A 26,215-nucleotide genomic window follows, 5' to 3' on the forward strand; every position below is an offset into this window, starting at 1 on the left:
TCAAATGCTGTTCATTCATATGGTGCTCCATTTTATTGAACAACACTTTAGAAATACTGCTTACGTGGACTAGTAGCCTGCTATTACTTTTTCATTAGTTACTGGCATTTCTAGTTTGTCAAAATTTCTGGTTATAATGCTGAGACCTAAAGATTGTACTGTGTCTAAAACAACATTTGTCCTTCAAACAAGTGATTAAAATTAAAATCAGTTAACTATTTATAAGTGAGGAAATGTTTTTGGCTACATTTCTAGCTCCACATACCTAGGGCAAGTTATAAAGACCAATTTAGCAGAATAGGATCAGAAAGAGAACCAAGTGCATTAAACTATGGAGCTAAAAGACCAGTATCTTCATTGACCCAGCTTGACACCTGTTAGTCAGAATCCTGCCGACAATCTGTGTGTGCATGACAAAAATCATGGGTGCACATCAATGAACACTAGTGGCATCTTGCTAAGGTGGTCTGAAATTCTGTTCAATAAAATGTTAACTACATTTTGCTGCTATAGCTTACATGACTTCACTTATGCATGTTTAAAATACCAATAGGTGATCCTGCCACTATCCAAGAGTATGTTATTGCTTCCAGCTGCAAGGAATTTGAAGAAGGGCCATTTCAAGGATTAAAGGTTCCCAAATATTGATATCCTCCACCCATTACATAAAAATGACCATAACTCAGAGAAATGAAATGTCAAAAAGTGTGCTTTTTTGGCCATCATTCTGTGATTATTCATTAGTTCATCAATCAAATGCATAGTTAGGCAAGCATAGTTCCTTCAACCTTGTGTACAGAAAATAGCCTGCAAAGTGAGACTGCCTGCATGGAAAGTGGGCTTTTTCAAAAGTTTTATTACAAGAATGCTATAAAATCCATCTATTACACAATGTGTAATTTCAGCTAACATAACAAATGTGCTGACCTATTGGAAGTCATGAAACAAGCTCCACATTCCAGCTGAAACGTGACAAAACAATCACAGCCCTTAGAATGCTTTATGTTTTGATTCAGATTCTTTTTTATACAAGATTTAGTGCTCAATATAAATTCTTTTCTTTTTCCTCCCTCCTTAAACATTTGTATTTAACAATCTTTTTATAAAGAAGATAATTAAAAACACAGCATATGTACTCTAGGAATATGTACTTCTCTATTAGCTGACCAATTTTGGTAGCACAGTACATAGAGGTATATTGGCATTTGCATCAGACATTAAATTAGCTCTCAGTTTGTTAGCTACCCCAATAACTGGGGGTAATCTGGAACCAATCCCTGGGAAAGAGCTCGTATAATGAGCAATCCGCTTGCCTGACGTTTTATCCATTCCGGGTGGCTTAGGCACTCGTTTACAAATCCAAGGATGTCTTAAAGCTTGGCTAGGAGTCATCCGAGCTGAAGGATCCCAATTAAGACATTCTTTTAAGAATTCTATAAACAAGGGGTCATCACAGCCTTTTAATGCTGTAACCCAATCCTTGTTGCCTGGAGCACCACGCATTTTACCCCTACGTGATCGACTACCAGTAAGAGTTACTTTCCCATCTGCCTGTGTTGTTACAGTGCAATAGCGAGGATGGCCTTTTGAGTTGACAAAATTTTTGGCTCGCTTGGACTGGTCCAGTAGCTTCTGTGGGGGCATTCCAAGGAGCTCCATCATACAAGCTAGCTGATCACCCTCATCCTCTCCTGGAAAAAGAGGGTAACCAGTCAACAGTTCCACAAGAATACAACCAAAACTCCACATGTCTATAGCCATCCCGTAACGACTTCCAAGAATGACTTCAGGGGCTCTATAAAATCGAGATTGTATGTAAGTATAGACTCTTTGGTGCTCAAAACAACTGGATCCAAAATCAATGACTTTGATCCCACTCCGCCCTTGCTGTTTTAGTAGAATATTTTCAGGTTTCAAGTCACAATGTATGATTTTGCTTTTATAAAGACCATCCAGACACTGAAGTATAGAATGGGCAAATTTACGTACAAGTTGCACACTAAATCCTTGAAACTTGTTCCTTTTGATCAGCTCATACAGATTCATGCTCAAGAGTTCAAAGGTCATACATATGTGATTCCGAAAGGTAAAACTCTCTAGCATATGGATCACGTTCATATTGCCAGTCTTATCCTGCTTTTTGAGATGCTCTAAGATCCGGATTTCCTCTGCTGCTTGCCTGTGGAATCTCTTCTCATTACGTACCATCTTCAAGGCCAGGTGCTGGTGGTTCTTATGGTCAAAAACTTTAGCTACTTGGCCAAAACTACCTTTTCCAATTATTTTAAGCACTTCATATCGGTAGGCAAGATGGTCATGAGGCACATGGATATAGCTGCCATGTTCATCATCATACCCACCATTGTTTGGGCCACCAATAACTCCTTGTCTTTTCTTTGCATTTGGACCCACAAAATAAATTTCAGGGAAGTTAAGTATTTCTTGCTGCTCATATGCTGTCAGCTGTTGTTTATATTGCTTCAGCGCTTGATCTGGTGACTGACCACCAGTTTTATGTGCTTTTGTTGAACTGCCACTATTCTTGGTGGTACTTATACTCTCAAAGCTTTTATCTTTTGCTGGAGTCGGAAAAGATCTCTCTGAACCATTTACTCCAGAGGACTGGAGAGTACTACTCCTTCTGTTGCCAGAGTCTTCAAATAACTGCTCAACTTTGACTTGGCTCCCAGTCAAAAGATGATCCTTCATTGTGACTGTGTTAGTAGTTACCTGTAAAGATGAAACAAAGTAACACTTTAGTATTCAATTTTTACTGTAACAACTAGGGAACGACAATGAGATGAATTTTCAAAATGGAGGAAGTAAAAAGTATACTATTTTGTATTTAATCCAGGCACAGGCAACATTATAACAGCATGCAAAAAGAGCAGCTATGCAACACCTATTCTTCAATACGCATATGCACAATAGTGAAGGTTCAGCACATATCAGCCAACAACAGATGCATGTGTCTTTGCTTGGTCAGAACCCCAGCTAAACTGCACCACATTACAAATAAGCTTGGAGAGGGAAGGGAGAAATGGAAGCACATTACTCAGAAGCAGGCTTTCCAAAAGGAAGGATGGGCAGATGACCAAGTTGACAGGGAAGTGAAATTTTGGTTACCAAGGACTGCATGCCAATCGCACATATGTAACCACAGCTCTCATTCACATTTATCTGTAATCTAAAACCTACCCAGACCAATTATGCATGTGCCTAGGATATCACTAATCCAAACTTGAGCCCAGCCAAATGAATTTTTACTGAGCTATACAAGTGAAGAACTAAATCCTTCCCCCAGTAAATAGAAAAATAAAAAATAGGTAAGAAATATTATGAAGATTATTTCGTGTTTCTTGGATTTCTGAGCAACATAAGCACACTGACTCCATGTTCTAGAGGTAATGCTTGCATTTATGGCTTGTACAACCTTTGTTTCTGCACTGTAAGACTGTTACAAGATGCTGTGCTATATTGTGCAACCATTGTGGGTAGCACAGAAATATCTATTGTCCACGTTAGCCTCAAATCTCAAAATAAAATAAAAAACAGCTTTGAAAATTAAAATAACAACTTACTGTTCAATAAAAAACATATATATGTCTGAAGACAGTTGGTGAGTGTTGCTAGTCAATTCCTGTCTACAAACCTAATACCTATAATCCAAACGCAGCACTAGAATAACAACTCTTGTGACACATAACTTTGAACACTACCCTTCACTGGAATGCTAGTGCTCCGTATATGGTATTGGCTTGGGAAATGGTTTCAGAAGCTCAAGATATATATATTCCTGATTACTGCTTAACTGCTACATCTGTCTGGAAAATGTAGACAGTATTGTGAGACACACACCTTTCCAGGAGCCCACAGAAAATTTGATCCAGAGAATTAGCATTTTAGAAACACATTCTTCACTGGGCTTATGGCTGAACTGCAGAGAAAGAACGACAAACTGTGAAATTCTGAATAAGGTGGTCACTCATAACACATAATTAATGAACAGTTGGTGCCATTTTTATTTCTGAAGGCATCTATGTTTCAGGGGAAAATGCTATTTTTCAAAAGTGCCTCCTCTGGCCCCATCAGTGGTCTCAAGTGCCCTACACAGATTTTTTTTCTTTTGTTTTACTGTCAAGCTATGAAGATAAGCAAACACAAAGACAAAGAGAGTCCATCTGCAACTGAACTCAAACTGAAAATTAGGTCCTGCATAAAAATGTTAGCTTCAACTTAAGCTGGGTAAAATATACATGTTCAAATAATATTTCACAATTCAGGTTCACATTTAACAATAATACTAGCTGTGAAGTAGCATACAATAACCAAAAGGCACAGAACTGAAAGGCATTCTGATATGCTTAAAGATGGAGATAAATACATGCCAGGTAGCTGGAAACTGGTAACAAGGAAAAAGAGAAGTCAGAACTGCATACCATATGAGGCAGCAGGGTTCCTCAGACTGAACTATTTGAGACTCCTCCCTGTAGACAGAAAATGAAAAACATTCCTGGATTCTGAACTTAAAACTGTCTGACCCAAGAGTGGCGAGAATCCTGCCTACAAGTTATGCCATATGGAATCTGAGGCAGAGCAACTTTTTTTAAAATAGCAAGTTTCTAGCATTTGTATTCCAAGACAAGGACTAGGCCAAGTATGAAAAAAAGCATTTGCTGAATGGCCAGAAGGTCAACTGGATTTAGTGAGCATGTTGCAAATATTTACATCCATTCCTCAGCCAACAATGTTTCAGTCCTATGGAGGGATTCCCATCAGCTGACACAAACCAAACTTCAACTCCCTGATAGTTTCTTCACATGAACATCCCAAATTTTCTGAATATTATGATCAAGTTCTTTTGCAAACACACTTTGCTTCCCAAAGTGAAATCCCTATTCAAGACTACGATTCCTCCCCCACCTCCATCCTTCTCAGCTGTCTGCTGGAATGGCTCTTCTGTCTCCCATGAACACAAATGCCAAACCACCTACTGCAGGGCCTGACTCTGTAACATAGCTACCCCTTCCCCCTCTGCTTTGGAAGAGATCTGTTACAAGCCTTCTGGGTCAACATTTTGTTTTATAACTGACAAAATGAATACTGCGTTATCTTTTAGGGAAATAAACTGTGGTCACACTCATTAACAAAGTATAAAGATGTTTATTAATAATACTAAATGATTAGTCTTTTGATTGAACAAAGACGACATGTCAAAGGACCTACAGAAATCTGTCACAGAAAGTATTTGCTTGGGAAAACTCCAGCTCATTTCTCTGCCCAGTTTCCATTATCCAGTCATTTTCAGGAGAGGGGAAAGGAGAAAAACAAATAATCTAGGAGTTTCAAGTTCTATAAAATATTAATCCAGTTTTAAACTTCATCTATTTCCTATCAGACTGCACTGAATGAAATCTCTTCCCTTGAGCAGTATACATGAAAATCTACTTTGCATTTCTAACTTAGCACAGTCCAAAAGGTACTCAAGCACCTGAAAACACTTGTTTTAAGACAATAATTAACACCAGACCAGCCATCTACTTAATTGATGGATACAATTTCTCCAACTACTGTATGTTCTGTAAACAATAACCATCCAAGGGATCTAGAAAAATGGTTTCAGTGTAACATTATAAAATATTTAAATGAGAAAGCTCTCTCATCTTGACAAAAACTCTAACAATGGTAAGTTTCTAATAGTGTTCTCCTTGTACAATATTATTTATTTATTTGAAATATTTTAATCTTGCCTTTCTTCTCAAAAAAGGGCCCAAGGCAGCTTGTATCACTGAAAAACAATATTGAAAAGCTAAAAACAGTTATTTCTGGCTGCAAATTCATCCTCACGTGTTTGAAGCCACCAAATTAAAGTATTTTTATGGCCATGGTGAAGCTACACTGTGCAATAACTGAGACAATCTTTTAGGCATAGGTAGAAGTTACTGTCTAATTGGTAATTTAGTGCTCCTCGAAATACATTAACAGATGTGGGGAACAAAACAATTCAAGCATTCCCCCGTTCTCAGTAAGAAGTCAGCATTTTAAAGTATTTACTGAAGCATTTACATGCATCTTTGAACAGATGTCGAATTTATCTTTTAAAACTCAGTGCATAGACACTTCCTACTACTGTAGCACCATAGCCACCATTTTTGAAACTTCTATTTTACATTATTTGCATGGGACAACCTGTTTGAGGCTGGGGGAGGAAAAGTTCTGGAAGCAAAAACAAGAATGTATGGAGCATGGAAGCAAATTTGCATTTCTGGGTATCCAAATTATCTTGCAAATCAAGTATTTAATATCTGCCATTTGCCTTTTCCCAGGTTGACTGACCAAGTTCAAAAGCCAGACAGTAGAATGGTGGCCCATTTTACTCTAACAAACAAAAGGGAAGAATTACAGTCACCACACAATCTCCTTAACAAAAATATTTTCTGTGACTGATAAAAATGCAAGTATATGTAACTGTTCAAAGAACACCGCAAACAGCATTAAAATAATCAGGTACTGCTACGATCTACTGTTCACTTGTGACATCAGAACAACATTATCTAGCTAGGTTACTATATGTGGCTAACTGGCCAATTAATCTTAATTTTTAAGAATATTCACTGTCTCTCATTCATAGAATGGTCACAGCTGAATGATACTAATAGTGATAATGGAACAGATGCATGCTTCAAAAATAACATTTCTTAGTCCTTGTAATTATGCATGTAACTAACTGTAATTCTTTTTTTAATAAAAGAGGAATTATTTTAACATATAGAGAAGTCTACTACCAAAATTTTAAAATGAACTGGGATTCTATCAACATTTAATTTCTACATACTGTATTCCCTGTTTCTAAGAGACTGTGTTCAAATAAAATATTATATTTATGCTCCACCAATCTCCCCAAATTTACCTATCTCTGTTCCCAGTGGGTAGTTATGTAACCAGAAGGAACAAAGGATGACAAATTCATTCCATTATTCTAAGATGATATAATTCTCTTATCACAAACAATACATAGGATTCTAACACCAATCTGTCTTGCCATATGCTCCCCCCACTTTTAATTGCATTGTTTTATTTAATTTAATTGATAAAGAAACGGTACCTAAAGTACTGGCATTCAGAACTATCAACAGCAAGAACAGATTCTTATACAATTAATTCAACATTCACTGTATATATAGCAGATAAGAATACAAACACTTATATCCTAAATCCAAATGCCTATGCCTAAAGACTATTAGTTATCTCCCATAAATTGCAGCCTATCCTCTAAAAGTACCTTTTTAATCCCACAACCTGAAAAATTAATGCTCTATTTAATCACCTATGTATTTTATTAAAATTTGAATACAATTTTTTTATATCAATATATCATATAAACCAGAAAATCAGTATCTGAATGTGTTTATGCTTTATTTTTGGCAATCTTGAATCCCAGTGATGTTTTAAATTTAGTTTCATAATACAATGTCAGTAAATTTTCACTTCCAGATAAACTTCTGGCAACCCACATCAATGCAGTATCACTGTACCTTAGTTAATCGGAATTGTATGCATAACCAGAACAGAAGTTGAGGAGCAAATAGTAACACAAACTATAGAGAACATAGTAACATCACCTGTCACTCCCACAGTATCCATGGCAACACCAGCACAAACCAATAACAAAGCATACACATGAGACTTCCACATTAGCCATATAACAGAATGAGCCAGTCCACACAAGGAATGAAGTTGATGTCTCAGTGATATTACTCTTAAATACACATATACAGCAATACTCCAGAAATTCTGACTGACTTGCTGTGGTATGGATAATAGGCCAGCAACTAAAAGCCTCCAGAAATCCCTAGATACATGGATCCAAACTCCTTTATGCCCTTCATAGACAAATCATGACTACACCTGCTCTGAAATGCAGCCAAAAGTCTACTAATCGAAGTGAGTTGAAGAAAAGGTATGACTCCAGTTTTCTACTGACTTCGCTGGTTGTCTGTTCATTGACAACTATGATTCACAGTACCTGTTATTATCTTTGAAGTCCAAAACCAGGGGTAGTCAATCCTTGGTCCTAGGCCTAATTTTATGGATCTCTCAATTTCATTTGAGGAGCTATTGGCATGTGACTAGTTCAGACGTTTGGTAAGAGTGGTCAGTCCATTCCTTGGCAGCCTTCTGAACAACAGGGAGACAGCGGGAGGAAGACAGAGAAGGGGTGGCAGGAGAAAGTGATGATCCACAGCTTCTTTTGGCTTTGGCCTGCCAGCAAATACTTAGTATGATGGATGACTCAAGGTAATATACACCTCAACTGAAACAAGAACGCCCACCCCTACTCAATACAGTTTAGGACTGTAACACTTTCAAACTAACATGATAGTAATCATATGCTGTCAAGCCTATTCTGACTCATGGTGACCGTTTTCAGAGTTTTCCAGGTAGAGAATCTCAGAAGTGGTTTACCATTCTCTTCTTCTGGGGGCTACCTCCTCCCTGAAGCTGATGAACAGGTTCTTCTGTCTGTCTCCTGTCTGCATAAAATATGTTTTGTGAGGAAAATGAAAAGTACATTTTCTGTGGAAATGTGTAGATTATAGAATCTCCTGAGAGATTTTGGAGGCACTGTTCCACCAGAGAAAAACTATTTCCTCCATACAAAAATGTGGGTTACTCTCTGGTTGGCCTCTAAGTCACTCTGCTTAGCAGTTTGGCTCCACTGACCATTTGTTTGATCTGATTAGGATAATTGTAATACAGTGGTGCCTCGCATATTGACGTTAATTGGTGCAGCAAAAATCGCTGCAAAGTGATTTCGTCGCTATGCGATTTTAAAAAGCCCATAGGAATGCATTGAAACCCTTCAATGCGTTCCTATGGGCTTAAAACTGACCTTTAAGTGAAGATCCTCCATACAGCGGCCATTTTCGCTGCCTGGTAAGTGAGGAATCCATCCCTAAACACAGCAAGGCAGCCATGTTTTTTACCCAGCGACCATTTTGGAACCGCCAATCAGCTGGGGGAAAATCATCGCTTTGTGATAATCGGTAAGCGATCATCGCAAAGGGATTTTTCCCCATTTAAAACATCACAATGTGATCACAAAAGCGATTGCAAAAAGTTCATCGGTATGCGATTTCATCGTTAAACGGGGTGCCCGTTAAGCGAGGCACCACTGTACTTTCTTGAATCAATTTAAAAGTCTCATCAAGAATCCTTGTTTGAGTGAAAAGGGGAGAACAAATATCCTAAAATTAATTCACTCTTTTGACTATACAAGAAATAAAGACATGCAACTGAGCCAGCCAGATAGCTGAGAAGTCAAGGGTTCTGGAACACGAAACAGGTGAGGAAAATTTAAGCTGGGAGGGATGACAGAAGCAAAGTCAAATTTACATTCTGCATGTTTTACCAGCTGTAATTAATGGCAGAAACAAGAAAAGGCACAGAGAAAGATAAAAATCCATACTGCACAGTACTTCACAGATGATTTTAAAAATCCATAACGTTGAGGAGGCAATAGAAAACAAGGGAGGAAAGAGTCCTAAAGTGTTGCTAGAGTAAAACCTGGTCCACCAGCACATCATACCATGGCATTTTGCCTACTCAATAAAATAGAACCCAAGTAACATACTATTCCCATAGGAGCACAGATCCATATGTAAACAACTGAGAGAAATATAGAGAGGCAAGAGGCATATACATACTGCACACCAAACACACCAGATACCAAAGACACTGATACTGGGCACCAAACATCAAACCGTACCACCATGATGCATTTCCAGTCCCCTCCCCTCATCTATCTTGCTCCTATTTGGAAAGAGACTATGGCCACCAATTATATACTTGACCAATGTCTTGTAAAGAACTGTAGTGGGACACTGTGTGCAGCAATTTATGTTTCGCTGTATGAAACCAGACTGTGATCGTTATTCACAAAAGAGACTGTGGCTGTTTTGAATAGCTATGATTGAAGTGAAGAATTCAACAGAATTTACCTTCACAGTTACTAAGTACCCCCAACCCCGCCATTAATTCTTGTCCTTGCATCTTCTGTGCAGGCAACACAGCTGTTGGAGAAGGGACACCAAGCTGATACAAAGTTAAAAATATTTAACATCGGCATGCTGTTAGCATTAGAAAAGACAGTCTTAATGTGTAGCCAAGTCTCTCCTTCCCTTTACGTGTATAGAGTGTATCAGTCTGATATCTTCAAGTTAGGGGGGGAGGAGTTAGCTAGGTGTTTGTGTGTGGAGTCCTGGGTTAGGACATCTGTAGAGTTCTACTGAAATATAAGACTTTATCAGTGTTGTAGGTGAAGTGGCCAGTGCGTTTTGACCCTCCACTGAATTCAGTAGAGATATTTTGGCTTTTATCATCTTTTTAAAAAGTTGTATGGATCTGCTGCAGCAAAGTAAAAAAGAACCATGTAGTACTTTTAAGACTATTAGCTAGCATGGGCTTTTAAGAACTAGTGTGAGTTTTTATGCATTATTGCCCACTTCCACATGCACACTTATCAACTTAAAGATTACAATATACATACAGTGCACATTATTGGGGGTGAGATATTGACAATGGGGCCAGAAAATATTTACATGCAGAAAGTACTCATATTACCTAAAATCCCATGCGTGTGCAAGGAGAGGCTGCATGCAATGAGGGGTTGCATGCACAGTATTTGCACTAGAATCAAGGTTGAAGTGCTATCCCTGAATCACTTCTGCTGGTGCTTTATGTCAGTGGTTCTTAGCCTTTGTTAGATGCTTTTGAACTGCAACTCCCAGAAAGCCCAGTCAGCACAGCTGGTGGTGAAGGCTTCTGGGAGTTGCAGTCCAAAACTCCTGAGTAACCCAAGGTTAAGAACCAGTGCTTTATGTAATCAGACATATTGTGGTTGCCCAGCACATTTACACCAGTGCAACTTTACATTACATTGGCATAAACAGAGCACTGGCCATTGACAACTTCAGTGTATTTTTTTTACCTTTAATTGCTTAAGATGGTCAACAACTACTTTTGACCCCTATGCTACTAGACATTCAACCAGGACATTCTGATGAATTTATACCAGCACAACCCTGATACCCGTAGAACATAGCTAGCCAGTACAAGGAATTTATATCTAATGATCCTAAAGTACAGTTGGCATTACTCTGCTAAGATGGTTGGAGATCAGAAAACTCTCCTACTATGGAGCAAGTTTGATTCTGATTAATAACACTAAACTTCCAGCAAAATTTATCAACAAGTTCTACACCTGGTGAGAAGTCTGTATTTTGCCGCTCAGCTTTGGCAAACCAACTGAAGGACAGCTGGCATGTAAAAAGTCCTCTCCCAAGCAGAGCAACGATCTGGATGATGATCAGATGACTTTTGGCAGACTGACCCATATTATAATTTTAACAGCAAGCTCTATTTTCCAATCAGATGACTTTGGAATAACCTGTCACCCTGTGTCCAACACTTCCTCTTGCAAAAGCTGGAGCACATAGTTTATTTAGCTCATAGCCATACTGTTAGCAGCCAAGAGAAGTGACTGACAACACAAGTGGTGTGCTGTTTAGATTAGCTTTACAGTTTGTGAAGGCTCCCAATATAGATGTGGACTTGGAAAATTACTGTACCTTCAATAATACAGCAACAACTTTTGATCCAACAAGTTTCCAATTGCACTGTAAATACAATGGGACTTATTCTTTAGAATGGTAAGTATTAGAACCAAATGTTGGTTTCAAAAGTCTACAGTATGAATAAACTTTTTTAAAAATAAAAAATAAACAATGGAAACAGGAGGATAGGCAGTGCCCCTATACCTTCCAAGCAGGTTCTAGAGCACTAGAAAACCCTGTGGAGCCAATTTTTAGGCTGAATTGAGGGGTATATGGAGGAATATCTGAAATTTCTGCAAGTACAACACTGCATTTAATGCTGGACCAATGTACAAGGTATTTTTTTATTTTTTTTCTATGACAGAGACAAATTGCATGCCAATTTAAACAGTTTGCAGAGTTCTCTTTTTTACCTGTGGTATCAAACTAATTTTTAAAAGTCAGCATATCAGACATGTAACAAAAATGTGACTTACATCCTGGATCCACTGTAAGTTTTACTGAGAAGGCAGTGCTACAAATTTCAAAGGGGCTTATTTCCACTTGTTTCTCAGAAGTACTGGTGTTTACATCAGAAAAAAAGCCCAAACTAAATATTCATGACGTAAAGAACACGTACTGGAAAAATGGCAGCATTACCCTACATATATATTCAAAAATGACCTGATTATGCAAGTAGCACATTTTATGAAGGGAGGGAACCAGCAAAAATCAGTACTGGGCACTGGTAGTTTTGGTAATGTCAGTTGCCAGGCATCAGGCTGGACCAGACATGATTTGACCCAATGTATTTGCTTTCATTCTTTATCACATTCTAATCCATTTTGTCTCTCTGGCTTTTAGCCACAAGTTTCCAATAAGCAATCAAGGCACAATAGGAAGAGAGAGCTGTACATTATAGTTTCTTCTCCCAAGGACCAGAGACTATGCAGGGAAGCTTCATTTCACTCATAACTGAGGTCCCCATTGCTGGAAAAAAAATTCAGAGAGCATCTTATGGTTAAAATTGTTGCCACAGCTGGATGCAATTGATGCAATCAAACCGAGTCATTTTAGTTAGCTAAGATATAAAGATTTTGATTAAGACACCTAATATTTCTACAAAAACATAATTCAAGTAAAAGCATAAAGTACTGTTTTTCCCCCCAAAACAAGCATTCTTGTTCTACTGCAAACTTATGAAAAATGCTTATTAATAAACATAACATAGAACCAATATGCACCAAGGTACTTGTTTATCCCTATAATTAGGCAAATGCCTGCTTATGTCTAGAGATGTACGGGCATAACTCTAATTTTTCTGCATGTGCTCCAGACTCAAATAAAAGAGGTATAGACTGCCCTGCCTCATTTTCTACATTATCTTACTCTTGTGAGCTGTATTTCTGGTTTCTATCAAAAACAACAACAACTATACAGTTTCAGAACAGTGGTTTGGGGTTGAAAGAAAGTATGAGGCCATGCCTTCTTTCAGAAAAAAAAAACACTTCTCTTGCCATATTTTTAAGGGGGCACACAGTGGCCTGCAGCTTTGGAGGGTGATGTACAAGCCACAGACTATACAATTTGCATCCCTAGATTCCAGGGTAAATTGACTTAATCAACAGTTAGAAGACAACATTCTAATCAAATTTACCAATCAAAGAAAACTGCTCTTACCATATTTTCAGAAATAAGATGGGAAATAATAAATTCAACCATAACATAAAACTCCTACATTTGTAGGTTATTTGTCCTAAGAAAAACAAATTAATGTCCAGAAAATGTTGGGAAATCTGAAGCCAACTTATTAACCATTTTTTCACGCACCCACTGTTTTTGGTTTATACTGCTAGTTGGTTTAACTAAAGAGGAAGTGATCAGACACCAGTAAGGCTCCTCTTCCTTCTCCACATTTTATAAATATACAGTGTAATATACAATAAGTAACTTCTACAGATATGGGAAAACATTAAGTATTGAGATTATATTTCTAAAATGCTGGATGTATTGCCTGTCTAGAGAGGGAGGAGCTCATGGTATCTGCTGCTTTTAATTCTCCTACCAACAGACGTTTAGACTGTCATTTGTTCCCTAAGTACAGCACACCTGTTGCTGGGACTAGAGAAGATTGAATTCAAGACACTTCCCGAAGCTATGATACAACAGGGAACACAAGAGAAACACGAAGGCAAGCAGAAGAACAAGAGGGTGCCCATCCCAGCAAATATATTTATTAGTCTGTACCTGATAGGACTCAAATGAATTAATGAACTATATAAACAAACATAACACACACAAGTTCCATCAAATTATTAACTAATATTGTTAATCATGCTGAACTAAAGAAAAATCAGAATAGAACAAACTGCTTCTTTAACCAATACATCTCTATTAATATGTTAATGGACCATTTATAAAACCAATCAGTTTCTATTTTTTTAAAAGAAGCCTGAAATTACTTACATTAGGTCTCCCCAGCGAAGGAAGTCCAGTAGGATTGCATTCTTCATTTGTCGGATCTGAGTATCTAACCTGATCTATTCTCATGTAGGAATCGTACAAGCCATCTCCAAACCTGGCTGGAAATAACAAGATGGTCAGTCGCTACTGACACTAATACATACAAACCCTACTTCCACTTGCATTTTAGCAAGGCATTTAATTGGCACAGGCCAAATCATAGCAACTAATTCAGTGTCAACTTCAGGTTTTGATTTTTAAGGGAGCTTCCTAACTGGGCTAATCAGAAGTTGAAATACCAATCTTACACCTTTCATTCCAACAATATACTTAAATGAAAAAGGTGGCTGTGAACAATAAGACTTCTGAAATGCTACACTGTGAATGTATTGCTTTGCATTGTTCTATCAGTACTTATGAATCATTCTCTACTGATTAAAGCAGACTGAATCACAGTCCCAGAAAAATCCAGTTACTTGTTTGATTCTACACAACTGGGATCATGAACCTCACACTCCACAAAGTAACCACATTTAAATTAAATGGAATGGGAACTTTACATTACATAATTATTTACACCAAAAATGCAATCTTAGATACACTTACCTGGTAGTAAATGCAACTGAAACCAATGATCCTTGCTCCTAAATGAGTATCCACAAAATGAGATTGTGAATTAACTCTTTATTATCTCTGGTTGTTTTAATAATGTTCTCCACTGGAATATAGTATATTCCCAACAAAATCAGATTATAATATTCTGTCTTGAACACTGTTTATATTGAGGATTTGTATTTGGTTTTTTTTTAAGTCACAAAGAAATCAAATGTGGTCAAAATACAAGGACAACTTACAATAACAGTATTCTATTTTTGATAGCATCCTAAATTGTATAAAAATAATTAAAAGTCCTGGGGCACCATTAAGGCTAATGGGTTTTATTTGGCCTAAGTTTTTGTGGATTGCAGCCCACCTCTTCAGATGCACAAAATGCTGCATCTGAAGAAGTGATCTGCTGTCCACAAAAATATATGCCACATAAACTTGACTTAAATGTGTCACGGGACTCTGTTGTTCTTGTTACAACAGACTAAACACAACTCTCCTGAAGTTCTATAAAGTGCATGATACGCAAACATATTTGTATTAGATTTATCTATATAACTGAAGGGAGAAGAGCCCCTACTTTTAAAAATTTGGATTACAAGCAAACACAGTTAAATGGGAATTATGGCTGATCAAGGAGGAAAGAATGTCCCTTGAGCTATATTCATTATGAACACAGTAGAAAAAAACTAAGTTGCCAAAGGGGGAAAAATGTTTTCTAAAAATATCCTCATACAAAATTTGGCAGTTGCTTCAAGAAATCTGACTTACTTCAAGCGTTTTTAAGTATGAGAACACTCAGGATCAGTTGCTCAGAAACAGCCCATTTCAAGCCCCTTCAGATTAGCCCTTCCCCCTCCCACTAAACTGGCCAAGATGCAGTAACAAAGCAACAGTTACAAAATAAAAGGGAAAAAAAGGCAACGGAAAGCAACGTCGTTTGCTATTGTGAGGCACAAGGCAACCCTGTCCGCCCTCCTGATTCAGGCCAGCCTGTCCGTTAAAATCGGACGCTGCCTGCTTTGTTTTCGAAACTCTCCAGTGATGGGAGTTTTCCATTGGCCTCCCAAAATATTTCGGGAGGCCGCTCGATCACGGCATCCCCGTGAAAAACGAGGCAAACGCTCCCTTTTGCATCAAGTTTGCAACCCGGATTCCATTTACTCGGCAAGTTTGGACCAGCCACGAACCCAGGCGGCTCGTTTTTGTGAATGAACCTGCACAGAACCGGGCCTTACGGTTTCCTTGAATTGATGCCCGTGCTTCCCACGTGGCTCAGCGATCCTCCCGCAAAAGCATCGGCCTCTAATTACAAATCCACGTGCTAACCTTTTCTTCTTCTTTTGTCCTTCCCCACCCCCCACCCGCCCCGCCGAACCTCTTGGTAATGCCGGATCCGATCCACCCCCGCCGAGCCTCGCGTACTCAGACGACCTCCGCCGCATTGCACTGCGGAGCGCCAAACTCTACTAAACCACTTTAACCAGATTAGTTATCCGTCGAGCTACTCACGACCGGGCTGCTGCCAAAAGAAGAGGGTGCAAAAAAAGAAGAGCGATTAGGTGGGAACGCCAAACCACCACCACCAAGCGTGGGGTATGGTGGGTTCTGGGTCACAATTTTTCTTTAAAAGAAAACAACACACCAGCAGCTAGATCTGGGCGATCTCCGCGCACACACACCCCAAGCCAAGAACATCCGTTGCACAAAATGTGGCTAGAAGACATATAAAGTGGGCTTCCTCTAAAAACACGCGTTAAGGAATGTGCGTCTGAATGGGGTGCACATGCAAATGAATGGATCAACACTACGAAGCCAGTAACCCTGCTCCCCTAATTTTTGACTGAATCCAAAGGCCCCCATCATCATCATCATCATCATCACACTACAGATCGAGTCGAGTACGGGGGCTTCATTTTCAAAGCGGAGGAGAGAAATGAGGTTCCCAGGTGAACCCCAAAGGGGCCCCGCCAAGGTCTCCTCGACCCCCCACCCCCACCCCATGCACCCAATCCAGGCGGTTATTACCTGCGGTGAGGGGACCCTCCGGTTTCCTGCTCAGCAGCATCATGGCGACGACGGTAGCGGGGGGGAAGCCCGCGGGCTGGACGCCCCATCACCCTACCCAGGCCTGCAAGACCCTCCGATCCCCGAGTCCGGCTCTCCTCTGATTGCGGCTGCAACGCTCGCCTCCTTCCCCTCTCGAGCCGTAGCAGGGCGGGCGGGGCCGCAGCAGCGCACAGGGCGCGGTTGCTAAGGGAACGCCTGCTTGGGTCGCTCTGCGCTTGCGTGGTCAGAGACGGTTGGGGGGGGTGGCGAGAAAGAAAGGAAGCGAGGAGTCCCTGAGGGGGGAAAAAGGGGGTCGAGGGAGAGGTTAACACGCAGGCCGGTGACAGGCGCGATAAAATGTACTCCAACCGGAGGAGTCTCATAACGGAGTCAACTCGGAAAGTAGTCCTTTTGAGCTCGGATACAACGACTTTCTCTGTAATAATCCTAACCCCCGCTATAAGCTTTTGAGTTTCCGGTGCTTAGTTTATGCTCGGAAAATAAAATAGTTCCACAGGGCACGCCTTTCTTTGGAGTTCACTGGCTCCTCAAAACACAACGGTTTTGAAGGCGGCTCGCTCGCTTACTAGGAACACCCGTCGTCGAACTCAAGTTTGGTTTAAGTAGTTTGGCTGCAAATCACTGAATAATATTGGTTGTTAACACTGTAACACATGAATTTGACCCAACTCTGGGAGGCAGTGGAAGACAGGAGGGCCTGGCATGCTCTGTTCCATGGGGTCATGAAGAGTCGGACACGACTTAACAACAACAGCAAACACTGTAAAGACACATTGTGTCATAAGCTTTTCTGGAGTTGAGTGGACTCGAATGCATCAGATACGTGCCTAAAATGGCAGTTCCTTCAAGGTCCACAGAAGTCTTGTTTTACTGCAACCAAAGCGTGCAAACATTTCTAGAAAGAAAAGACTCGGCCATCATCCTGCCTCTTCTCAATTATGGGTAGCCTCTGTGTGTGCCATTATATTCATTCTTAAAAGTAACTTTCCAAGCTCTTACACAGATTAGTACAGGTACTACTATTCTGGAAATTTCCTTAGGTAAAAATAGGCTTGATCTGCTAAGGATCTATTCTTAATACCTTAAGAATAATAGAGATACTTGGTAGAGGAAAGGAGAGACGATGGTGTTTAAAGTGAAAACAGCGTACCATGAAGTCTGTGATGGAAGCAAGCTGAAGTACAGAAGAAAGTATATAATGGTGAAAAACAATAAAAAAATTTCTCAAAGGCTTTCACGGCCGGGATCTGATGGTTGCTGTGGGTTTTTTGGGCTCTTTGGCGGTGTTCTAAAGATTGAACAACCTTCAGAACATGGCCAAAGAGCCCAAAAAACCCACAGCAATAAAAAAAATGGCTTGTTTGTTTAGTCATGTGATCATGCCACAAAGTAAGTACAAGTTCTATTGGGAGAATAGGGTCTCTCATAGCATAACTTCAAAATTTGAATACTTTCACTAATGACTTGTAAACAGTATAAGCCAAGTATGTCAAAAGAAGGCATCATGCATTGAGGGACAGCTCATTCTGGTAACGTAACAAGGTCCAAAAGCAGAGCTTTGTAAAAGTTAATTTTTTGGACTACAAATCTAGAGTTCCTTAGCCAACATGGCTGGTAGGGAATTCTAGGACATAGTTGGCATGTGTATAAAATTTCAAATAATCCTAGACTTATTCAGCCTAACCCACAAACCAATTAAAAAGTGGATAGATTTTAAACCCATGTTTACTAAAAACTAAAATTTATTGACTTAAGTGGGCTTATCCTTGGGATATATAGGCATGCAGCTACAGGCCGTGGGTAAAATAAATTTAGCCAATGGCCATGTTGTCTGCAGATAATAGGAGCTATAATGCAGTGCATATGCCTTCCTAGTATTACGATCACATGCAGTTATCAGGGTGCTGATTGTGATACTGAACACTCCCCAGTGTTCGCAGAGTTAAACTGCGAATAAAGAGATTCTATCACATGAAAAAGGAAGACCAAGTATTGACATCAGCAAGACTCGTGATCAGAAGAAAGTGGAGGAATTTGCTCAAGTGCTTGAGGAAACTTTTCCAGGCCAGGCTGATGCAAATGCACCTGAACAATGGGAAAATTTCAAGAATGCTGTTTATAACACTGCCTGTCCACACTTGGCAAGAAGACCAAAAAGACGACAGACTCATTTGAAGCCCATTCAGAGGAGTTGATGCCAGCCATCAAGGAAAAGAAGAGAGCTCTAGCAGCATACAAATCCTGTCCTAGTGAGTACAACTTACAGGTTCTTCAAGTTGCTCGTAGCAAAGTCCAAAAGACTGCCAGGAGATGTTCTAACGATTATTGGCTTTAGCTCTACTCTCAGATACAGACAGCAGCAAACACAGGTAACATCAAGGGAATGTATGATGGTATCAAGCAGGCTTTAGGTCCAATACAGAAGAAATCTGCACTTTTGAAGGCTGCTACAGGTGTGATCATGCAGGACCAAGCACAGCAAATGGAACACTGGATGCAGCACTACTCTGAGCTATATTCTAGATATATAAATAATCGAAGAGGCATTAAATAACATTGAGTGCCTGTCTGTCTTCAAAGAATTGGACAGCGAACCAACTTTAGCAGAAATAAAAGTGGCCTTGGATTCCCTCGCCTCCGGCAAAGCACCTGGGAAGGATAACATCCCTGTTGAAGTGCTGTAGAGAAATCATCACCACTGAACTGTATGAAATCTTCTGTCTTTGCTGGAGGAAAGGTGGAGTACCACAGGACATGAATGATGCAAACATTGTCACACTGTACAACAACAAAGGTGACAAGGGCAACTGCAATAACTAACGTGGCATCTCTCTTCTCATCCTTGTAGGGAGAACATCTAAAGACTGCTTTTCTATATGCTTCAATCCTTAGAGAGATTTTCTATTCTTTGTTGAAAATTCATACTAACTTCCACACAGTTTTAATTTCTTTAAAAAATATGTGTTTTAAGACATATAATGGTAAAGATCCCATTAGTGGTAATGGTATCAGAATATACTGATATATATTTCAAATAACTATCTCAGTAGCAAATCTTTTGACTTGTTTGTTATGGACACATGAAAGCAAAGCTGAGAGCCATCTGGTGCTGTAAGTAGGGATCACAGCCCTGCTTGTCTCCCTTGGGGCATATGCTCTATAATATAATGCCATTTACTAAAGGAAAGCAAAACAAGGAAAACAATAAGTTTTCCTCCCCCATCTTGCCTTTAACATTTCAGGTGATATTTTTCAGGCTAGTGTCATTTATTATATTCTCACACCTCTTCTCCCTTGTTGTCTCATGCAAGGGCAACAATACTGGATGCACTGCAGGGGAGCCCATTTATACTGTGCAGATTATATCACAAGTACATTTTCCTACCACACAGATTGTATTATCTCCATCCAGCTGAGTTCTGCATTAAAAAATAGGGTAGGTCAGTCAGTCAGCTTGTCCCTGAAAAGGCATGGCTGAGGTTTGTACTTCTTGTAACCCTCAAATATAAAAAGCAAATCTTACAACAGTTATGAAACTGCACTTTCTTTCACTGACAGGTAAGTGATAGAACATCATCACTATAGAGACTGTTAGCTCTTTGATCCCCAGTTGTGACAGATTTTTACAATGCAGCATGTGAAATTAAAGAATATAGTCAAGCAAGAAAGCCAAAAGTTAAATTTATCTATAGAAACCACAGTGAACCACGCACACTCTAAAAATTTTAGTTAAGGATGGAAACCCCTTTACAGTGAATCAGAAATAATGTTGAGAGTCATTATGGAAAACGGTTTCTTCTCTGTATGTGCACATACAGTATTGTTTACATCTTATGAGATTTGTAGGTGCCATTCAGAAGCCCTGTCACAGCAGGACATTCTAAACCAATTGCTGTCTCAAGTCCTCAGCCTGTACTTGTTTCACACACAAAACTTTTGTGAAACAACCCAGAGACTCTTTAGCTGTCTTACATGGATGTGACAAGAGCCAATGTTAGCACGGATCACCAAACTCTTCTCCCCTCACTGCACTTTATATGGTTACAATGCAGCAAGTCTATTACCAGGGACCTGTCCCTGACAGGCTTTAGGTATTTTCTGCCACAACCTGTGTTTGCTAATACTATCATTGCCATCCTCCCAATCAGTTTCAGTTCTGTCTGCAGTCTCCTGGGAAACAGCAGACTAAAGAGTTAGAATAACTGGGGCACTTATAAGTTCTTAAGAGATTTCATTTTAGACTGTCTGCTACTTGAGTGATACTGCCAAAATCCTAAATTTGTCCTGGAGTCTTTGGGGTTGCAGACTAATCCGCAGAATACTGCTATAATGTGAGCAATCCCTGGAAAATCTCAGGGAATTTGTAATATGGATACTAAATAAAGGAGTCCTATTACAGCTTTATGTAATTATTCAAGAATAAGAGTGCTAGAGCACAGTTTACCATAATATTTTATAACAGTAGAAAAATACTATAATCCCGCTACAATAATGAATGTTATTTTTCACTGGAATCAAACAGCTTAATCAGATTTAAAAAGGAAAGAAGAAGCAAAAGAAAACAATGTCAAGCTGTGAAAGTGTCTGGGGGAAAATGCCCAGACAATGCTATCTGATCAGTCAGATATGTATTTTTAACTGCTTCATGTGATTGTATAAATTTGGCATGCTGATCAACTGACCAGTAAAATAATGGTTAAAATTATGTTGCTTAGTGTTGTAAATCACACCAGAGTAGGCCTATTAATTTAGAGGGAATTTGGTGAGCCAACTCATCAATAAGTTCCCTTGATTCAAATGAGTTTACTTTAGAAAGTCATAACTAGAGCAGGCACATTTGAATCAGTGGAACTTATGGAGGAATTGACTCACTAAACCCCCAGTGATTCAATAGTCTTTAATGTGACTTAGTAATCCAAGCAATAGGATTTCAGCGAATGTTAATTTATTTAATACTCAACCATACTGAAATGTTGAGTATGACTTATACTTACAAGGCGAGATTTCTATTGTCTGGGTCACAGTGCTAATTTATCAATATTTTTCAAATTATTTTTGAATGTTAATAGTTGCATTACTTGTATCATTAATGTCAATTTCAGTTTTTGAAAAGGGTACTAAAACTAGAAGCTGATTTTAGTGTTCTAGAGACAGAAGCTGTTTCTATGTATGGAAACCCTACTGAACATTGCCAAAAGGAATAATAAATCATCACAAGTTCATAATAATACCTTGTTTTTGTAATAACAGATAAAAATAGCACCTATTGATGACTGGGGTGGCTGTAATGAAGCTGATACTTCAAAAATACAAGACTGTTTCAAGAACCTATGGCACTTGAAATATGATGCTATGGCTTGTCTTACTAGGATTGATGGCACTCCCCATCTCTGGCATATCTTGTGGTCATCACATTTCAAATGAATTTGATTGCATTTAGAATAGAATTTAAAAAACTCTTTCAGAAGCTCACATATACACCATCCATCACACTATCTGCAGCTGGAAATAAGAACAAAGACTTAGATTGTAAAGATTTTTCAGTGGATACTCAGTTACTGATTAAAACTTAAGCCAATGCCTAAGCATTCTAGCAAAAGTATGTTATTTGGAAGAACGCCACACCCCATTCCAGGCTGAATAAAGAACCAGAAAATCACAGAAAAAAGACTGGTTGTAACTGATAGGAGCAAAACATATATCATAGAAAATAGCAGCATGTAGATGCAGGACACACAGCTCAAAGCAGATCAAATGCCAGTTTGGACAAGTCCTTCATACCTGGTCCAGAGGATTATCTAAAACTAACAAGTTTTGTTTGAGGAAGGAATAAGCTTTAGCTAAGATCTAGTTACTGCTTTCAGTTGTTTTCAGTGGCAGCCTAGCAGCTGTCTCCTCAGCTATAGCTTTGCCCCATGGCCAAGGCAAGTTCACTTGCTATCTGATACACTTGCCATTGAAAAGGTGTGTGATTTCTGTCTTCATGGCATGGAAGGAATTGATTAAGCCCTTTAAGAGGAGGAAGAAGATACTGTATATGTATATATCTCACATGAAGGGGGAGATATTGTTACAAACAGATGAAGACAGTTCAAAATAATTGCCAGTCACCTAGTACAGTATTTAGGACACGGAATGAGGTCTTTTTAAAGGGACTGTTCATGAAACTGTCCCAAAGAACATGGGGGCAGGAATGAGCCTCCCAATTTACAAACAGGCCCTTGAAAATCAGCCACAACCCAGAAAGCGAGATTTTGCAAATAAAACTTTTAAAAGCAGCACAAACCTCTAACTAGTGCCTTCCCCACTGAAGCCACTGATTGTGGGAAAAGTTCAGGTTGCTCTGTGCGAAGGAGTGAGCTCTACCGAGGAAGCCCCCTCTGACTGGGCCAAAGACTCAATAAAGGGAAACCGCAGAAAACCCAATTCTTGTGGGCGGCTGCTGCTGCTGCTGCTGCGGGAAAACACCACCATAAACTGAATTGTCAAATCCTAGAACAATCAGTGACGTGTACTAACATGATAAGAATATAAATGTTAATCAAATAGGCCCTAGGCATGTAAAAAGCTGGCTGCAAATAAGCTCAGGCTTTTCCTGCTGCTGTTCTGAGTAAACGATCAATAACCCTGTTCGTTAGCTGATGCGGCGTACTGTATATGGTTTCATTACTAAAACCTTAAAGAACTGGTCCGCAGGAAAAGCAGCCTATCACGCGCCGACGTTGCACGTGACGTCGCCCCAGCAGGATGCCGGAGTAACACCGGCGGCTGAGAGAGAGATCGCGCTGTTGCTGCACGGACGCCTTTTGCTGCAGCACCCAGCCATGGCTGCGTCCGTGCCGTGAGAAAAAAAGCGTTGTGTGATTCTTGTCATCTGGCCAGTATTATACCGCTTTCCAGCTACTCGTTTTCCTAAGAACTACACGGTAAATCTGCGGGATTTAAGCCGCCGCAAAGCAGTACTGAAGGCTTGTGATTTCTTTGGCCATGTTTGCCAAAGCCTTCAGGGTGAAGTCCAACACTGCTATCAAAGGGTCCGATAGGTGAGCTTTCCCCCTTTGGCTTCATTCTCTGTGTTTACCGTCACATTTAATTCGTTAAAACCCTATGAAATTGCAAACAGGGATGCTTTCGAACCGAGTGTTATCAAGAATTGTGTGGTGTTGCTTAAGATTGTGTCTGCGGAATGGCTTGCTGTCTTAGTGCCTAATGAAGTCTCTCAGTTGTGTGTATGATGTAAAATGCAGCGATTGATGGTTGTTCAGGTTTGTAATATAGTTATGATAACTGGATTACAGTATAAATAAGTCTTATTTAACATGTAAATTTGGAGGGCCTGTCAATTAATTTTGATATCTTCTTTCATGTAAAACAGGTTCTATTATCAGTTTGAGAGTGATAGATTTCCACTAAGTTACAGTCAAGGCAAAATAAAGTACATTAAATGACAGTTGTCTGCCCATCTCCCTCTTCTTTCCTGTTGTACAATAAACCAGACACCCCATAGTTGTGAAAAAAGTTGGAGTGCAGAATTGTATGTTAACTTGAATTTGTCATTGTATTCCCCTTTTTCAGTTTATCAAACACTCGCTAATTCCAACACAGTTACTCCTGATGAACTGATTACATTAAGTTTTTATGTCTTTTGTTCAGGAGCTAGCTGTAATACTTGAGTTTAGAGAAGTTTAGATCCATATTGTATATTTGTGATGATAGTCTTAAATCCATGTCCACTGGTGGCAGTGCTTTTCCATTTATTAAGCAAGTTGCTAGATGTGTATACATGCCCTTGCCTAAAAGCTGTAGCATATAGACTCACCCTAATAGACTTGATAACTTATTCTTACTTTTTAATTTGCATAACAGCTCAGAAAGATCTCATTCTATAAAATGAATTTGAAACTAATATTAATATGTCCTTGGATACTAAGCTTAAGACTATCTCTTCTATATATTTCACTGAGTAGATACTGTTCTCTCAAGACAAACAATAATTCTCTTCAATCAGAATATTCTTTTTTCTTTTAACAACTCCAGACTGTCCACAGTGATCCTAGATGGCAACAACAAATGAGAAACTCAAATTATAGCTGACCAAATAACTAGCTGCCTGCTACTTATCTAGTCATATGTGCCGAAAAATATCCTCTCTGTTAATGGGACTACTCGATGACATGCCCAGTGTCTTTATTGGATTTAGGGCACAGTAGAATGGATATGCCCACATCAAATATGAGCATAATATGTGTTTAAACAAATACAGAACTACAACTCTACATTCCAAAATAAGCTTTGGCTAACATTAAAGCAGGTGCATATATGCTCTGGAGAGCAAGTACTCTTTATGGTGTTGCACTGAATTGTGTCCTTTCCTCATCTTTCTTTCTTTGCAGCGCACCGTAATGCATGCTGCATCATGCCTATAATGGCTAAAAGAGATAAAATAATAAGGAATTGGAGGTTTGAATCCCTCAGTAAGCTATAGGTGCAAATAGTTATTTATTTACTTGAAATATTCATACGCTGCCTAAAGGTTCCAAGGCAGCTTACGGTATTGAATCAAAATTGAAAGCTAAATAATAAATTATTACAATATTTTAAAAAGCATTAAGTAGATATCATATTGAAACTAATAAATAAGCCATATTAAAGGCTCAAGTAAAACAACAGAATAAAATAATCTCTTGAAAAATTCTCTTGGTCAACCAATCATTTAAGTCTGCCTGAAGATAAAGGTCTTTATCTGCTTGCAGAAGAACAGCAGAGATGGGCCCACCCTGGCCTCCTATGGTGGGATCTAGAGTCTGGGAGAAGCGACAGAAAAGGCCCTCCCTTGTGTCCTCACCTATGAGAGTGGCAGGACTGGGAGAGGCCTTTCCTGATGGTCTTAATACCTGGGCATGTTCATAAAGGGAGATACGATTTTTAAGATAGCTTAGACCCAAGCCGTTTAGGGCTTTATAAATTAGAACCAGCACTTTGAATTGAGTGCAGAAATGGATTGGCAGCCAATGAAGTTGTTGTAGCAGGGGAGTCCCTGTAACCAGTCCTAGTTAACAATCTATCTGTGGCATTTTGGACCTGCTGGAGTTTCTGAAGTTTTCCGAAATAGTAAAGAAGTGAAAAATATTGTGGATTGATTGATGCTTTTTGATTGTTTCTGAAATGATGACATTGATCTAGTTTAGATGTGAACAGTTAGAAAAAAAGAGGATAGTTTTGTAGTACAGCTTTTGCAGTATAGAATAAAAAGAGTAGTGGAAATACTGATGGTGAAAACCTGTGAGTTAAACTGTAGAATAGTGATGATCTGACTCACTATTCTATATATGGATTTCCCCCCTCCCCCCCCCCCACTTATTTGATACTCTAATCCCTAATGTGGTATGGTTTTTTGGGCTGCTTTGAATGGCTGTAAAGGTGTGTCAGAAATGTATAGTTAATACATGGTATTGTATTAATGTCAACAAGGTATAGATTGA

The 26,215-nt window shown here is 39.2% G+C and overlaps 2 protein-coding genes across 11 annotated transcripts in view; one reads left to right on the plus strand and one right to left on the minus strand.

Annotated features, from left to right (window-relative positions):
* Positions 1-836: 836 nt before the first annotated feature.
* DYRK3 (dual specificity tyrosine phosphorylation regulated kinase 3) overlaps positions 837-26,215 on the minus strand; it is a 46,213-nt gene continuing 20,834 nt past the window's right edge. The window contains exons 1-4 of one of the 8 annotated variants that reach the window (XM_078391851.1): positions 14,664-14,696; positions 14,061-14,176; positions 3,859-3,937; positions 837-2,730 (exon numbers count right to left, since the gene is read on the minus strand). In XM_078391851.1, the coding sequence (XP_078247977.1) occupies positions 1,159-2,709 (1,551 nt within the window). In that variant the 5' untranslated portion in view covers positions 2,710-2,730; positions 3,859-3,937; positions 14,061-14,176; positions 14,664-14,696 and the 3' untranslated portion in view covers positions 837-1,158. Of the gene's footprint in view, positions 2,731-3,858; positions 3,938-4,439; positions 12,585-14,060; positions 14,177-14,663; positions 16,605-16,691; positions 23,058-26,215 lie in introns of those variants that run through there. The other 7 variants (XM_078391850.1, XM_020810653.3, XM_020810654.3 and 4 more) reach the window with 7 other exon arrangements.
* EIF2D (eukaryotic translation initiation factor 2D) overlaps positions 23,480-26,215 on the plus strand; it is a 67,227-nt gene continuing 64,491 nt past the window's right edge. For all 3 annotated transcript variants that reach the window (XR_013544320.1, XR_012086288.2, XM_020810668.3), the window contains exon 1: positions 23,480-23,776. Coding sequence is in view for 1 of the 3 variants with exons in the window: in XM_020810668.3 (XP_020666327.3) it covers positions 23,721-23,776 (56 nt within the window). In the remaining 2 variants the exon portion in view is untranslated. The remainder of the gene's footprint in view (positions 23,777-26,215) is intronic.

Source organism: Pogona vitticeps, chromosome 4 (assembly GCF_051106095.1).
Source record: "Pogona vitticeps strain Pit_001003342236 chromosome 4, PviZW2.1, whole genome shotgun sequence".
In the NCBI taxonomy this organism is placed as follows: domain Eukaryota; kingdom Metazoa; phylum Chordata; class Lepidosauria; order Squamata; family Agamidae; genus Pogona; species Pogona vitticeps.